Source organism: Procambarus clarkii, chromosome 38 (assembly GCF_040958095.1).
Source record: "Procambarus clarkii isolate CNS0578487 chromosome 38, FALCON_Pclarkii_2.0, whole genome shotgun sequence".
Taxonomy (NCBI): domain Eukaryota; kingdom Metazoa; phylum Arthropoda; class Malacostraca; order Decapoda; family Cambaridae; genus Procambarus; species Procambarus clarkii.
This window is the reverse complement of record NC_091187.1, coordinates 26,239,295-26,257,987: the sequence shown is the minus strand read 5'-3', so window position 1 is coordinate 26,257,987 and position 18,693 is coordinate 26,239,295. Positions and strand designations below refer to the sequence as shown.

General features: G+C 45.6%; 1 protein-coding gene across 1 annotated transcript in view; it reads left to right on the top strand.

Annotated features, from left to right (window-relative positions):
- The window catches only part of LOC123771972 (retinol dehydrogenase 11), a 138,669-nt gene that overhangs the window by 54,337 nt on the left and 65,639 nt on the right, over positions 1-18,693 (top strand). The window contains exon 4 of the mRNA XM_069337895.1: positions 9,794-9,918. Within this exon, the coding sequence (XP_069193996.1) occupies positions 9,794-9,918 (125 nt within the window). The remainder of the gene's footprint in view (positions 1-9,793; positions 9,919-18,693) is intronic.

Below are 18,693 nucleotides of genomic sequence, written 5' to 3'. Positions count from 1 at the left end.
ACTTAGTAGCCAGAATGCACTTCTTGGCCTACTATGCAAGGCCTGATTTGCCTAATAAGCCAAGTTTTCCTGAATTAATATATTTTCACAATTTTTTTTCTTATGAAATGATAAAGCTACCCATTTCATTATGTATGAGGTCATTTTTTTTTATTGAAGTTAAAATTAACGTAGATATATGACCGAACCTAACCAACCCTACCTAACCTATCCTATCCTATCTTTATAGGTTAGGTTAGGTTAGGTAGCCGAAAAAGTTAGGTTAGGTTAGGTTAGGTAGGTTAGGTAGTCGAAAAATAATTAATTCAGGAAAACTTGGCTTATTAGGCAAATCGGGCCTTGCACAGTAGGCCGAGAAGTGCATTCTGGCTACTAGGTACGACATATATATATATATAACGTCGGTTATTAAATATCTGTCAGTGGACAGGTAATTTGATTTACTCTTGGGAGAGTAACGTCATTGTAAAGGAACGTAGACGTGGTGATTCATTATCGGTTCGTGGGATCGTGAACTTTTTTTTTTACATGCAAAGCATGCAATTTAAATACAATAAAAACAATACAGAATACAGAACAGAACAAAATAAAATAATAGACCACCGGCCAGAAGGGCCGACAGCATAGCACAACAAAACACAAACATGATAAATGAGAGAAAAATACAGCATACATCAAGGCACAAAACATAATACAATGCTAGCTATCACAGTAACATCACAAAACAAAACCTTCATAAAACAAAACATACATCAAGAGGCATAACAGAAAACATAACAGGACAATCACAATACATCAAACAAAACATAAAGAACAAACACATACAACAGGTAAAGCAATATGAAAACACCAGGTCAAACGTACAGCACCGAAACAATACAGGAATAAAAACACTCACACCAAACCATCCGCCCCGTAAACAAAGGGCGAGGCCAAAATAAACAATAAAAATAAACAAGCAAAACAAGCAAACCTGAAAACAAACAGGTATAAACACAACAACATACATGGACTGGCCTGAAGGACCGAGAATAAAACACAACAGAAAGTACATCAAGAAATATGACAAGACACTTCAGCACAAAACAAATTAATACAAATTTATACAAAGACACTAAATACCGGCCTGAGGGGCCGACAACAAAAACATAACAATGAACAGAAACATAATGAAACACAGGAAAAAGAAACATCAATACCGGAAATACAAGAAATACAACAAAACAACGGTCATGAGAACAAACATAATACCGGCCTGAAGGGCGCACAATAAGTACAACACATTGCAAGCACACCACAGGTACAAGCACACACCAAACACACAGCAAGCACACAGACTACTCAAATTTCTCATACTTATCCGGCCACTCCGTCGCCGGGAAGCGAACACAATACGCCTCCCAAAGTAACATGACGTCATCCGGAACAGGTTCATTATGAACCGTACGAGGATCAGGCATCAACTCCTGCACACCCACAACCAAACACCGAGTCCGCTGAACCCAGATGGAAGAAGGGCACCACGGAACAGGACGCACGCGGTCAACAATTTCAAACCGCAAAGGATTCTTATCATCATACACCACGCCGGAGGCTAAGACGAGAGGGAGAGGCTCCTTCCCACGAGGCCGGGCAATGGGCAGCGCACTGGGAGCCTCCTCGGCTGCCTCACAGGGCCCCGCGTCAACCACCGGACGTTGCACCTGCTGAGACCCCCCACGCTTGGCGTCTTTCTTCAGCACCAGCTTGATGCCTCAGCTCGCACCAGAACCCTCACCACCCACGTCTGTAGGAGCGACACTCCCCCCCCCCCCCCCACTGCGGAGAACCTTCTGCAGGAGAAAGAACAGGAGGTAAATCATTCGCACAACCATTGTCAACAGCAGACACATGGACGTCAGCAACCACCAGCGACGTAGAGCACGAAGCACCCGGAACCGCCACATCATTGCCCAAAGCTCCACCTGCGTCGAAGTCCTCCACATCAGCCCAAGCAGCAGAAGAACGCCTGGAACGCTTGGGCACTGGCCGCACATCCTCACAGCTGGAGGCGGACCCAGAACCACGGGCCTCACAAACCGTGCGAACCGACGCCCGTCGCGGGATGGCAGCAGCCTCAACCACAGGGGGAACCAGGCCACACACAACAGGACGCTCCGCAGCACCCCGCACACCCAGCACAGCCGTAATACCTGGCGAGGGCGCAGGACCAAGCGCATCAGCAGGAGGTGAGGAAGATGAAGACGACTCGCAGAGACCATCCAGAAGACCCTCGGGAACAACTGGCACAGCGAATTGACCAGCGACAGGAGCCACCGGAAGACCCGGAGGTAGGACAACAACCACCGGGGGCATGTCGGGTGATGCAGGGGGGGGGGGCGCATCAGCAGCGAATGGGACCTACCCCTCTTCATCTCCGGAATCCACGCCCTGAGGGAGCGGCGGGAAATCCTCTTCCCGGAACAAGTTAACAGGTCCAGCAGGGGCCTCAGAGCACCCAGCAGCCTGATGCCCTAACTGGCCACATCGGAAACAGGTATGGGGCTGCCGGGCATAATACACCCGAACGTAGTAACCCAGCAGCCGGACAGAAGATGGGATATCTGACCGCAAGCGCATCCCTAAGGTACGGATGTTCGTCCGCTTCCCAGCATACTTCCCCGAGGAAAGCGTGTTCACTCACACACTGATGACTGCACCATACCTAACGAAGAGGCTCAGGAGAAGGTCTTCAGGGAACTCCAGGGGCGCACCGTGTACACTGACATAAGTCAGGGCACCACTGCGGTCCGAGACCGCAACAGAGCCGGCGCCATCCGGCAACTGCAACGAACGCCCTTCGTACTGACGGAGGAAGTCCCGATACTCCTCCTCCCTCACGAACTTGATAATCATCTGGTGGGCCGTAACAAGCTCATTTCCGTCGACACCCTCCACCGGGACACGAAGCATGTCACACATCACCAACTCAATGGCTGGATAACCAGCCTTACACGAGAACTCCAGTCCCACGGAATTCACACGCAGAACAGGAGGAATTGGAAGGCCCCCCATGTCAGAACTACCACGTCAGCACACAGCCAGGCAGGTAACAACACTGGGAGGGCAGAGACGCCCACACTACCTGGTGACCAAATAGCAAACAACCTCAGCAGTCACGGAGGCCGGGACATGTCCTCACTCCACGGCTGCTCAAGGCGGACTCTCTTGGGATCGTGAACTAGTCACCTGAATTCGTCGGGGTATGGAAGGCCCCAGAGGGAGTTTATGCCATTGATGTCATAATTGCTGAGCCAGTGTGAAAAGTGACATATTTGTGTACTGATTAGTTATTGATCTTTGGGATAGTAATTAATTGCTCAAGGGCAGTTAAGGGGTGATTGCCGTTTTCTTAGCACTTTGGACATTGAGATTGTAGTAAACTATCAAGGGGCAATAGTAACCGATAACGTAACTCGCACTAGGATTAATCAGCTGTCTGGAGTACAGGGAATAATGGGGATTACTCACTGAATGCTCGACGGGTAGAGTGTTGTGTAATTCCCAGTTACTAGTGACAGTTGTACAGTTTGATTTGTCTGTGGGAGACAAGATTAAGTTAACGTAAGTGCTACTTTGATATTAACATAATCAATTAGTTATTGATTGTTGATCGTCAGAGGGACGGAGTGTTAACGTAAGAATTTAATTGAGGAGGGTTGCAGGAGTTTCCAGTAACCCCATTAGTCATTGTCATGTCATTGATAGGCTACTAGTTTGATTGCATTGCCACCGCCATTGCAAGGAAGGGCTGCAAGAAGCGTAGAGTACTGAGAGGAGGTTATTGGAGGTGTGTCTCCTAACCTACCTTGTTGTTGTTGCATAGTGATTATAGACTTAGTATGTTTTGCTTGATTGATTTCTCTGTGATCACTCAGTATGTTCAAGTTAGTTCATTTTACGGCACTCGTGGCTGGTGTCTAGCTGTCAGTAAAAGTGTCACAGGAAGGATTTCGAGTAACGTCATTGGTAATTTTTTCGTTGTTGTAGTAGTTAGTACTTTGTTGAATAAACTGTGTTGTTATGTTGAACGCTGTCTTTTCGTACACCCCACACATTTTCCTGATGTACCATTGATCTGCCACATACCTGAAAGTACTTTTGCTATTCAATTGAGACTGCTTCATGAGATTAGAGCTGAATTCATAGCACCACACAACATAAATACGTTGTGAGAGGCCATGATCTACTCGTTAGATTTGCTCCGGCGAAATGCAAAGGTTAACGGCCTATGTGAAGGGAATTTCATACTTTTTTGAGGTCTCGACGTTTGCTCACGCCTAGTCAATTGTTCTTATATGGTCCTAGAGCGAGGAATGAGCTGCTTACTACACTTACCGTGTTAGCTAAGTAAGTCCTTCCTCAGGTGACCCATCTCGACTTTCAGTTAAAGTTGACGGATGTAATGTTAGAATTTCACGACAGGAATAAGGATAAGGAAAAAAAAATGTTTTCTCAAATCCAAAATAAATTCCAAATCAACTTTTTCACAGGAGACAATTGAAAAATGATGAAGATTTGGAGAAGAGAAAGAAGAACACTGACAGAAGCTGAATCTTCTATTAGAAGATAATTTCAGGAAATAAAGGCAAGGATAGAAAAATATGAGGTCATTCAAGATCAAAAGGTAAAAGTACCAGGATTGATGAACTCTGGATTTCGACTTTGAAGCGAGTAGAAGACCTGATTAAAAATATGTGAAAAGGGGAGGCAAATGTAAATGAGTTTCAGGACAAAACAAAAGTGGAGGGGGAGCGAAATTGGGCAACATAGGAAGTGAGGAGGACATCAGAGGACAACTAGTAGCGAATGTAACCAAGATATGGGGTGGAAAACCAGATCAAACCTCTGCTGAAGTTGCAGGAAAAGAAGATAATCAACCAACTGTGTTAGAAACTGTGAAAGTTCCTCAAGTCGAGAAACGTTTAAGACAGGAGTGTGAGAGGGAAGATCTGTGGTAACATTCAACTTGCCGGTGTAAGAGGGAAACTCATGACAAATACGTGAGAAAATTACCAAAATTAAATGGCGTAAAATCTACACAAAATGCAGGCCAGAGATGCAGCAATAGAAATAGAACAATACTGTGGGATAGGTAGCTTTCAGAGTTATATCGGGTTGTGAAAGTTATTTTTAAGGAAAATCCAGTTATATATATTCCGGGATAAAGAGACAGTTGATGAATGGAGGGAAGTACCAGTCAGTATTTATTAGACAGGCTATGTCTAAAGAGGACGGGGAGGTAGTAGCAAGAGTCAGGGAAGATAGGTAAATGAGAAACGGAAGGAAGCCACAAAATATTACAAACAGTGTGAAAGAAGAAGGAAACTTGACAACATAGAACAGAGGGAAATTGTGGGGCTGCCCAGTTTAATGAGGCATATATTAAATGGAGTAAATATGAGCGCATAGATCATCATTCATCACTTTCCCTAGTACAAAATAAGCATGAATGCAGATGGAATTGCAAATAATGGGAAAGAGTTGCAGAGAAACAACCATACACAATAGCAATAATGGAAAGAAAACTGACAGGTCTTATTAGACAAGCAATTATACTATGTGGATACCGATTGATTGATTGATAAAGATTAAGCCAACCAAGAGGTGGCACGGGCATGAATAGCCCGTAAGTGGTACACTCTTTTTTTCTCAGTAATTCTTTTCAGTATTCTGAGGTTGCATTTAATCGTCAAGCTGTTATCGCAGGGGAGGATACTGCTTCACAGTCTTTATGAGGATGTCCAGCTGCGTGAATACCAAGGTATATAAATATATTTATAGCGGGTGAGCAGGAGGGAGTGGTGTAGGCCTGTTACTACACATACGCTGCAGTTTTGAAGAAGAAAATGTTCATATGCAACCGACCGGCAGTAGTACATAGTAGGGCTAGCAGTAGTGGAGTCATGAGGATAGTGGTAGCGGTGGTTTACAATCCCACACTTAGCAAGAGAACGCCTAGAGAAGAACACCTCAAATTCAGGGATAAGTGACTAAAGGTAGTGGATAAAGGAGCTACAGTGGTAAGAGAAGCAAGAGTTAAACCTCTAGTAATAGGGGATTTTAACCAAAGGGAAAATGTACTTGATAAATAAGGATCCCCACAATGATGATGAAACATGATACATTATATCATGCTGCTTGGACGTGTATTGGTATACACCCAAGTTAGGAGAGAAGCTGACTCAAATTAAAAATATCATTGTGGCAAAAGCACCATCCAAAAATGTTTTTCATATGAGGAGAAAAACAACAGATACCAGGAAATCAGGTTGAGGAGACTTGAGGAGTTTATTACGGAAAACGACGAAGAGGCATGTGAGAAACAATTTTTTTTTTATTGTACATGGGTTGGTTCAGGAATAGACGACTAACTAAGGCAAGCAAGGGTATGGCGACCACTAACCAAGCTACTTCTCGAATAAGCAGTTCTGCATATAATGCGAGACACAATCTTCAACTTTGATGGCAAGACTGACAAGCAGATTAAGGGGACAGCTATTGGCGCCTCGAGTAGAGTTGCCATAACTGAAATGTTTGTCCATACAGTCTTTAAGACAGAAAGGGCCAACAGACAACAAGGCTTACTTACATATTTCAGATACATCGACGACATCTTTGGAATAATTATGGGAGGCACACAACAACTTCAAGACTTCTACACGTGGGGCAACACGGTGCACAACAACTTTAAATTCACCCTAGAGGAGGACGAAAAAACCGCTAGGTTAGAAAAAACCTAGACACGAGGATATATATCGATGAAGAAAATAGGACGCTCCAAACGAAGGCTTACTACAAACCTCCACTCATATCTTCTCTAGACAATCAGCCGCTCACCATCATTTAAGAGACCCCTACCCTTCTCACTGGGACTACGCCTTAAAAGAATCATAAACAAGGACCAAGATCTTCGACCAGAACTACAAAACTTATGGGGACTCTTCAAGGGCCGAGGATACCTGGACGCCATCATACAGGAAGCAACAGTGAAACTAGGGGGGAATCAACAGAGGATCCCCAAGTGACAAGAAAAATGAAGCAGTTGAACTGATGGATATTACTCACACTGTACTTTCCAGGATTCGCAAATCACCTACAACAGAATATAAGAGAAATATGGGAATGGCTTTAAGAAACCTACGGAGACCACCCGGCTTGGCCGACTTTCCCGCAAAGACCACCTATGCTATCATGGAAAAAAGAAAAATCCATTAGGACTACTTAGTCAGAGCAGCCTTAACACGCGACTCTTCCAATGACGCTACAAACCGTTGAGAGGGCGCAAGCTGAGTCCCATAAAGCAGTGGATATACAAGGAACCTTCATCTATGACGGTGCTTAACGTAAAGAAACCCTATGCTAAACATACCCTAACCTAACCTAACCTGACCTGAGTCCCTTAATTGAGTGGACGATGTCCCTGAGCTAAGTCTGTGGTTAAAGAGGCCCCACGTTTAAACACACCCATGTGTTTAATTTAACACATGTTCAATCCAAATGTTCAATCGAAAGAAAATGATGAGTATCAAAGATGTAGGGTAAGGTAAAAGATGGGTTGTGAAGGATTGCGGTAAGGTATGCTCTGGGTGGCAAAGACTTAGGATAAGGTTAAATATGGGTGGTTAAGATTTACTGTAAAGAGTAGGTAAAGAATATTAAGACTGAGAGGTGAATATAGGCTGAGAGTTGGTCATAGTACGTCTTATCCTCTTGTTTCCCTGGAATACGACCCGCCAATTGTTTAACAACCAGGTACCCAATCACTGCTGGGTGGAGCGAGGCATACGTTTTTTCTTTTTTCCAGAGATATTCCTGCGCGGGCCCTAAGCCTCTGGCTGGCTCACTAAGTGTTGTTTGTTTCTGTTTTACTTGGGCGGAGTATGAGTATTTATGACTCGTATGGTCGCTTCAGTAAGATTTTGAGAGGCATACTGTTAAAGATTGGCACCTAGTCAGTCTCCTCCAGTTAGGATACGAATCTAGGCCAAATCACTTGCGAAGCACGGGGCGAGACCTCTTCATGAGATCTTTATCATAGGAGCAAGAGGAAGAATAAGATTGCGAGGTTAAAGACTGCAAGAGACAAGGGGTGCCATTGTAGTCACTGTAGAAAAGATAAAAATACATCTAGAGGAGCTAGATATGAGAAAATGAATTAAACCATACATAATCTCCATAAACCATATAATCAATATTTACCATACATAAGTGTTGGATAAAGAAATAGGCTGAAAATGGTGTAGCCACTAGAGAGGACCAACTTTATAACATAAAGGCAGCATGGATCTAGAAAGAGAAATCGTGCTTGACATATATGATTTTGCTCTCTGATTGAGTACAACAATAAGACCATAAAATAATGTCTGGGTAAACTATATTTTCCCAGACTGGCAATGAGCATTTGACATTTTTCTTCATGAAAAACTGGTGTACAGGATGGAGAAGCAAGATGAGATAACAGGGAAAACACTAAACCTGGCAAGGAAGTACCTGAAGGACAGAGAGCAAAGGATCACAGTCAGAGAGGAGGTTTCTAACTGGAAGAATGTAACAAGTGGGGTCCCAAGCTCAATCATGTCACTGCTACTATTCCTAATTTATGTGAATGACCTGTCTGAGAGAGTAAGCTCTCACATGTCAGTGTTTGCAGATTATGCAAAAATGATGACAAGTGTAAAAATAAAGGAGGATTGCAGGAAGTTACAGTAGGACCTTGACAAAACCCACGAGTGGGCAAATAAATGATATCTAGATTACAATCCTATCAAGAGTAAGTTAATGAAGGACAGGAAAGGGAGAAAGTAGACAAGTTGGTATCTACATTATACGGGGAAGGCCACTACAGAAATAAGATTAAGAGAAAAAATGAATAAAAATAATTCCAACACTAAAACCAGAGACGAACATAAACAGGGTAACTTCTGCAGCATGTGAAATGCTTGCAAACAAAACATCGTCTAGAAACAAGTTTGATGTCAGAGCTACGAGGATTAATCTATGAGTACAGGATCTAGACAGGAACTAGATCTTACAATCCTAAAGGAAAGAAGAAAAAGAGATTGGATATGATCACAAACTACAAGTACTGAGGGGGAATAAATATGATAGACAAGGGCAGCCTCTTAAAATTGAGAAGTAGGATAAAAGGACATAAGTGGAAGTTGGCAATGCAAATTAGTAGAGGAAATGTAAGGAAATACTTGTACTCTGTACTGGTGATCATTAAGTGAGATGCACTGAAAGAAGAAGTTATGGAAGCCACCTCCATTTATAACTTAAAGTTATATTCGACAAGGAATTTGAACATTAGGATAAATAAATTATAAAGTAACATATATAACAAGGCTAGTGGGCGGGACATAGGGATGTAAACCACGCTCCCAAATAGACACTGACGAGAAAGAACTGATAGATAAGTACTTCCTACCTTTATACTACCTATTTTGGTGTTATCTACGTTCATACTTTCTAACTTTAACCTGTCGACCTTGATACTACCTACTTTTAAACTAATTTCCTTAATGGCACAACCTATTTTAATGCTAAATATTTTTACATTATTTGATACTGCCTACCTTTAAGTCATTTTTCGAACATAAGTTAAATGTGGCAATATGTGCGTAGCTTACAGATGATGTTATTCTGTCTTACCTGTACTGCACAGAGCTGCATGGTCTACAGTACTGATGATTTTAAAAGGGCCCACAATTTTTCCTTCATAAGATTAATCAACTTATGGCGTGACTTTCAGAAGACATCATGAGGACTACAGGGAACAGGAAGGTGGTAGTGCGGCAGCTGGACACGTCAGACCTGGCCTCCGTCAGGAAGTTTGCTCAAGGCATCCTGGCTACTGAGACCGCTCTTCACGTCCTGGTGAGCTTCCAACTGTTTCACTCAAAACACTTTATCCTACAGTTGTGTGTATCGGTAGAACTGCAGTCTTCTGCCTTTATGGTACTGGGATTCAAGGCTCCAATGTCTTAGGAAGATTCACCTCTGGTTGCAGGGACCGTCAAGCCTACAAGTTTATTTTTATTTTTTTTCCAATTGTTTTTTAATTAATATTATTAAATTATATTAAGAACATAAATTATTGACTTAGTTATGTTAGTTGAGGTTAGGTTAGGTAGGGTAGATTAGGTTTGGTTATATTTCTTCATTAATTAATTATTAAATTAACTCAAATTAAATTTAAAAAAAATAATATATAATGTAATAGAAAGCTTTATAATTTCATAAGAATAAAATTTGAAAATATATAAAACGTCAGAAAAACACAGCTTATTAGACAAATAGGGCCTTACATAGTAGACCAAGTAGTGCATTCTGTATAATAGGTACAACATATCTATAAAAAAAAAATGTAGATATTCGTTTGTTCAAAATCGCTAATCTCTGAAAGTTCTTCACCGATTACTTTAAAATTTTCACACAACGTTCCATTCGCATCGGAGCAGGCTTTTGTATACATACTATATAGATGTCCCGTCTGTGACGGTAAAAAAAAAATGCTTTTTCTGAAAAATTGTGTTTTTCATGTGTTTTTCGAAATCTTTAGAAAATTCGAAGATTCGAAATCTTCGAAACCTCTTTGCCGATTGCTTAGAATTTTTGACCCAACGTTGTATTTGAATAAGTGCGTGTTTTTATATACCTACTATAAACATGCCTATCCTGTGAAAGGAAAAAACTTTTTTTTTTTAAAACAGCACCATCTGTTGGATGTAAGAGCAACACACGCTGTAATCTCCAAAAGTTCCTCACCGATTGTGTTGAAATAATGACACAACCTTCCATTCGATTACAGACATGTTTTATATACCTACTATATAGATGCCACACCTGTGACAGGTAAAAACATTTTTTGGGGGAAAAAAACAGCGCAATCTGTTGCATGTAATAGCAACACATGCTATACTAAATATGTTGCAATTACATTTCAGTGTTTTCGATTGCATTGATAAATAGAATTTTCATAGATTTCAATTTATTTTCATTTTGATTTAATTATTTTGAGTGACATTGCACTGGAATTGAGCTGTGTTGTTTACTGTACCGTTCATTTCGTAAGTATAAGTATATATGCCACACCTTTCACAGGTAAAAACATTTTTTTTTATTTTAAGAAACAGCACCATCTGTTGCACATAAAAACAACACATGCTATACTTCATATGTTACAATTCCATTTCAATGATTCCGATTGACAAATGGAATTTTCATACATTTCGATTTATTTTCATTTTGATTTAATTATTTTGTGTGACATTTTGCTGGAATTGAACTGTGTTGTTTACCATACCATTAATTTAGTGAGTACAGTTTATTCTTTTATTTTTTCATTGTTTTCATTTCGTTTTTTTTAACTGTTTTTCTTATATTTCAGTCATAGGAACATCAGATCATTTGGGAATGTATCGGATGAGGGAGTGGGGGATGGTGAGGAGGACGAGTCGACAGAGGAAAGGGTAATGGTGGGTAGGACGAGGGGATGGTGGAGTTGGGGCTGGTGGGGACAAGGGGGGTAGGGGCGTTGGGGATGGTGGGGACGACGGGACAGGGGAATTAAGAATTGTGGGGAGGTGGGGAGGACAAGGGGACAGGGGAGTGGGGGGATGGTGGGAGAGGACGAGGGGATGGAGAAGTGGGAGATGGTGGGGAGGACTAGGGGGATGGTTGAGTGGGGAATGGTTAAGAGGATGAGAGGAGTGGGGGGTGTCAGGAGATGAATTCTCCAGCTCCCTTGTGCACTGAATGAGTGTGCCCAGTGCAGGGTGCACAGGTGCATGTGCACCGTGAACCAGATTGCGAAATACAACTTTCTCATAGTCGTGTGAGGTGTCTTTAGGAAGCTCTCGGCGAGTGCTCGTCATTAATGCTATTGTGATTGCTGTATCTAGTCTATAAGGAGGATTACAACAGGGAGTTGATTTCTGTTGAATTTTTGTACCAGTTCAAGTGTAGTGAGGGGGTTTGGGGGTTAACGATTGTAGGTAGATCCTCCTGCACACGTGATTCCCTCGTGAGAGGGGGCGTCTCCTCGAAGGAGCGTGATTGTCCGAGGCTCCTGGGCCTCGAGAATTCTTCGCGGTAATTGGCCGAAGAAGCCGATGGTACCCTGTGAACACCTAGAGGCCATCTTTTGGGGCCAAGATTATTCTTACAGTGGACGTTGCATGAGGGTGGACGTAATTTTTCGTGCTAGGCCAAGCATCCGAAATACTGCCTGCATTGACACAAAAGTCACTCTCGATCGTCGATCGTCATCTCGGGACCGTGGGAAGTAAGAATCCAATATCTTGGAAGAGTGGATTTGGTGAGATTAAGCTAACGAGTGTGAACTTTGAGTGATTGTCACCTGGGCCACGTAATTGTGGAACACCACCTAGAGTAAACTGGACTGTGGAGGCTGTTTATCGATGTATGGTATAGATATCCGTCATCTATCGTGCCTTTGCTTCAAGGTACCTGGGAGAGACGATCTTGGGAAAGTTTCAGTGTTGTGTTGGAAACCTTAAATTCGTAATTCCTCGGAATTACCAGTGATCAGTGAAGGACTCATTTTCACGTGCCGCGCCGTGTAGCACCGTACCTGTCGTGCTGCTGTGCCTGTCGTACCGCGCCGTGCTGAGGGCGTGGTACCATCCCAGCTGAGTGCGTATACCAGCCGCTATGCCTCGCTCCTTTCGCCTACCCTAGGCCAAGCGAGAAGTACCTACCGCACCACCCTGGTCTGTGTGTAAGGACACCGTGGTCCAGCCACCCCGTGGTCCTGCCGACCACGTGTACGAAGGAGTGAGGATGCCTACTTCACCATCTACAACAGCATCAAGTGGGGGGGGGGGGGGATCGTATGAGTGTGTGTGTGTGAATAAGGCCAGCCGGTGAAATTGGAGTAAGTACCTGTTTTCTGTTTTCGGTGTGATAAATTCTGAAGCTGGTTTCGCACCCAGTGTTCCGTCTTTCCATTGTCCCTTTTGAACACCTGGTGAGGTGATGGAATTGGAGACGTGTGAGTTACACTTGTTGAACGTCAGTCAAGTTGAGGAGTGGGCCCAACTGTGAAGGTTGATGTGTGTAAGAGGACATAATTAGAGACACATTCAGTTGTGTGGAAGTGTTTAGTATTTTACTGTATCTCCAAGGGTGGAGGAAAGTGATTTTATTTGTTTCCATTTTCTCTATTTGTGCCGTGTACGTAAATTCCTTGCAGAGGTTCCCGTTCCGGCAATGAAGTGGTAACAGGAGATTTCCCTTGGTTAACTGATAATTTTATATTATATTTAGCCAGCGCTTTGTTATACTGTTGTGTTGTGTTAGGGCCGTGAATTATTAGTGTCATAATTTAATGGGGAAAGTATTTTGCAAGTTTGCCGTGGGCGGCAAAAGTGTACCGTGTTGTACCGTGTGTGAACTGTAGTCAGTTGTGTTCTTGGTTTAATGCGTTGTGTACTGTGAAGGATTACGCGAGGATTTAAAGTCATTAACGTCACTGGGGGACATGATTGCTTAACGAGGGCATTGATGTGTTGTTGATTATCGTTCTGAATAACGTAAATTCGTGTAATTGCAACAGTCACAGTGAGTTCACGCAGTGGAGGAATTGTCGATAGGGCGACTAACATAATGTTAACGAATTAACGAGCTGTCGTTAATTAAGTTTTTTTTATTTTTATAAAAGAATTATACAAGGTATAGCAGAACACGCAATACATAAACAGAAAGACAAATACAGGTACAGAATAACACAGAACGTCATCAGAACCCAGAAACGCCAGATACTGAGGCAAACTATAAAACAAACATGAAAAATGGACATACAGTAATCACATGGACATGGAAAGACACAACAAGAACGTACACAAAATAAACCAACACACACGCACACACACAACCACAAAAACATCACAAGGCAAAAGCACATGGCACACGAAATACATAATTTACATAAAAAACATAAAAAAAAGACGCCCAAGGCGCAGGCACAGTAACATACATACCCCAAGAAACAAACAGGGGCTAATAGCAATACACAGAGACACACGCACAACAAACACTCACACCAGAAAGAACAAAATAGGGGAAACAAAACAGTGTAAACAACCCACACAGGGCAAAAGCAATGGCCCATGCAGGAGCCAGGAAAGAAGCATACCCACACACACACACACCAAACCAAACACACCACCACAAGAGCAACCACAACAGAGCCACAGCAACCACACACACACCCCGCTCAACCCTCCCGAGGAGGCCCACTGGAGGGGCCGGGGACCGAAGACAAAAAGCAAAGAAGCCCCACCCACCCAACCCACAGCCAACAACCAAAAGCCCAACCGACGACCACTCACCCAAAAGCATCCCCACGAACATACCCACCCGTGAACCAACAGCAAAACTCGTGCGGAAAAGCACGCTGCAACCACCACCACGTGAACCTCAAACGGCCTCTCAAAAACCCTAAAACCCTAGCAATCCCATAACCCTCCCTCCGACCCACCCACACACAATACACATAGTCAGCAACGAGAAGACATAATGTACTGCGCATCTGGCGCAATCCCCGCAGAAAAGACAAAAACAAAATCCTCAAAAGGCCATCTTGACACCCCGGCCCATAAATTCCAGCCAACACGTCACGAAACCAATCTAGCAAACCTCCTAACCACTCACAAAAATAGAAGACATGCAACTGAGTCTCAGGGAGACCACAGTGCACACACGCATCAGAGGCATGCAAACCCAGCATGCATAACCGCGCATTCGTCGCCAACAACAAATGTAATAATCGAAACAACACTTCCCGCTGCTGCTGCGCCAGAAACCGAGCCCCCAACGCCGCCCACACCTCCTCCCAATCAAAATACGGGAACAAACCCTCCACCCGTGGTGGAATGCGACGAAATAAAACTCCATATACCACCTTAACCGACAAGGACAGGAAACCCGGACAACGGCAGACCTCCCGAAGAATGGAATACCACAAAACTGCTCCACAGAGACAACAGACACCACAACACGGCGACACCGGCCAGCCAAGACCTTAGACAGGACCTTGTAGTCCACATTTAACAAAGTAATGGGCCTCCAGTTTGAGAAGAACTGCAAATCGCCCGGCTTCGGGAGGAGCCGCACAATCCCAACGCACTGAGACATAGGCAGAACGCACCCCCGAAGACAAGTCTGGACCACCTCCAGAGGAACATCCCCCAACACATCCCAAAAGGCGACATAGAACTCAACAGGAAGACCATCCGAACCCGGCATCTTCCCGGAACGAAACGACCAGACCACCACAAATAGCTCCGCTGCGGAAGCCTCCTCCACCAGACCAGTACAATCCACAATGAACAACCCAGGAACGCACAGACCCAAGAAGTCCTCCTCAAGCGCGGCGTCCCCAGCCACCTCCGCATAGAGTGCAGCCAACTCCTGCCGAACATAATGCAACATACCACCGGTGTCCGAAACTACAGACCTATCCGGCCGTTGCAGGGCCGTAAAAAGAACAAGAGTCCCGCGCAGCCCGCACCTTCCCTCCCTAAAAGAAACGGAGAGATCCGTTCCCCGTTCAGACGCTCACTCACACGAGCACGCACATGAACACCCTCTGCCCACTCACTCCGTAATCCACATATATGCGCCTTACATTCCGCAATCTCACCAAAACAATCAACCCCAGCATTGTACCGCACATACAACCTCGAGAGCCGCGCCTATAACAACCGCAGCAAACCAAAGCACCCAGCAGCCTCGTGTTTGGCCACCACGCGAAAGAACAAACGACACTGCACCTTACACCACTCCAAGATAGATGGAAACGCACGCTGCCGGGCCCGAACCCCGACCCACCAACCCCGAAACTGATGACAAACCCGCACACACCGTAACAACCCACAATTCAGCTTCCACCACCCCGCACCTGACTGGGCACACCAATCCGGACCACCACCAAACTATGGTCCGAGAACGCAACTGGGACAGTGTGGAAATCAAACACCATACACTCCCGCCAGTGACATACACCCTATCCAGCCGCAAACGCACCGCACGCGCAGCAAACGTAAATGACAACTCGCCCCCAAATAGCGTCCTCGGCGGGTTAAGCACCACATGAAAATGCACACTCAAACACTGCAACATGGACACATCATAAACATTATGCTCTTGAATGAGAGCCACATCCACACGTTGCTCCCACAGAACATCCAACAGGCCCAACTGGACCCCAAGACCATTCAAACCCCGAACATTCAAGGACGCACATACAACAGAGGGCGCCATCGGGCCAACCTCAGGACATCCCCAACCCATCGCGACCCATTGGCCGCACATCAGCCTGGATCCCAGGGGGCGCACAGCGATCGACACCAGGCACTGCACCGAGACCCACGGAGGAGCCCTCCGCCGGAGCCTCAGGGCCCCCGCCAACCGAACATGGGCTGAGCCTCCCCAACGCCCATCCTTAGATAACACGACCACTAGGTCCCGATCACCAGGGGCAACCGCCCACAAAGGGGAGCCACCGGCAGGGGGCACAACCTCCAACACGGAAGACACCACAGAAGACACCATGGCGACGTCCAAGCCCTCATCCTCCATTGCACCACGGTCCTTCGCCCACAACCGTCGAGACGACGCAGCCCGAGCTGAACGACGGCACTTAACATGAGGCTGCTGATCGTCGGAACTATGTCTCCCAGCAAGGGGCACCCCAGAAGAACCCGTTGCGGGCGGCCCCATAGCCGAGGCAGCACGCCCACGAAGAACAGAAGCCTCCACAGCATTGGGCAAAAGTCCACCACCATGCCCGATGACTGAAGACGGAGAAGGGGCAGGCCCAGCTGGTGGGAGAGCACACTCCAGCACACAGGGGGCATCTATCACGGATGACACGGCAGGCGCAGGCGAAGACGGACCAGGGGGCGAGGAGCCCACTGAAGGCGACGAGGGAGTCGATGCAGAGACAAAGGGCGGGGAAGAGGCAGAGGGCACACTCACCACAACCCTGGCAGCCCCGGGAAGCAGACAATCGGTGGCAGGGGAGGCAGGCACCACCCCATCAGCAGCATCCAAGGACCACACGGAAGCAACCGGCTGCAGATGCACCTTTGCAACCACCGAATGGAGAATACCTGAGGCAGGAGCCCCCAGGTCCACAGAGCACACCAGTGTGTCAGACTTATCAGGGTCAGACCAAGCAGGGCCAGAGGGAGTACCCGCCGAAACTGCCGCAGGAACCACACCAGGCACCAGGTCAGAGCGAGTAGGTGACAAGGAAGCACTACGCTCATCCAAGCAGGGAAAGTCACCCTCCAAGAAAACCGAGGGAGCTTCAGCACGATGAGCGTAAGAGCCAGCAGCCACATGGCCCTCAGCACCACGCCGGAAACAGGTCCGTGTCTGGCCCTGATAAAGGACCCAGAGCGAGAGCCCACAATACAAAAGTCTGAACGGAACAGGCGATGTAACCCGCATAACAAGCGTATGAGTGCCTGTTCGTAGCCCGCGCAGCCGGCCCGCACTCAAAGTGTTGAAGCAGTGAAACACTACCACACCATATCTTGCAAACACCGCCCTCAGCTCGTCCGCGGGGAAAGCCACCAGCACACCATGAACGCTCACATATTGTACGGCCCCCCAGGGATCCGAAACGTCTACAGACACAGCCGAGGTAGAGAGTGGAACCGTGCGGCCGTCCCAGTGCGCCACAAACTCCCGGAACAACAGACTCGAGCGGAAGGACACCGCCACCAGAGTAGGAGAGAGCTTTTCCAGCCCTAACAAATCCTGAACGTCCACTTTGAGCTCATCGATGACCGCAATTTCCACTATCGGCCAGTCTAAAGCTCCAGAAAAGTCGAGGCACGCCGTGTCAACCCGCCTAACGAGGGAGACACCACCAACAACCATACCACCAGCCAGGTCCTCCGGCCAGCAGGCGCACCGCACCACAACCCACACCCGCCTCCACGCAATACCAGGCTACAACTGGCAGGTCTGGTGAGCACGTCTTTACCCCCTGGTGGTCAGCGAGCGAATCCCATGTCGTTAATTAAGTGATAGATTAACGTAAGGGGGTTGGCTGTCCTGTCATGGGCAAGGTCAATTAATCTGTCATAATTAGTTGGACTGATTGTATCTGTCGGCAGACAGGGGGATTAAGCACTAGTAAGCTGATTAAAGAGAATTAGCATCCGCCACTTGGTGAATTCATACAGTGTTGATGTTGTGTTTACACAGGGGTGTTGTGTAGCCTTGTGTAAGTAGAGTAGTAGAACCCTCGTTAAGGTAATCTTGTCGTAGGACCGGAAGGAGCTGTCAGTTGGGTGACAGCAGTGTCTATCAATACTCGTCTGAATAGGCTGTTGTAGTGACAGTAATTATTTGGAGATTACTCACCAAATGCTTGACGTCTCAAGTGTGATGTAATTAATGGGCTTACGAGTTATTGTTGCCATTTAAGTGTCATTGAGACACGCGTGTGTGCATTGTTGCTGACCGCTGTGGATGGTCGATTAACGTCATTGTTTAAATTCAATTAGTGTAACATTTATTATTGTTGTTGTCCTGAGAAACAAGTGTTAATGTAAGATTTTTTAATGGGGGTTATCAGTCTTGGATCACCCACCTTGTTACGTGGTACCT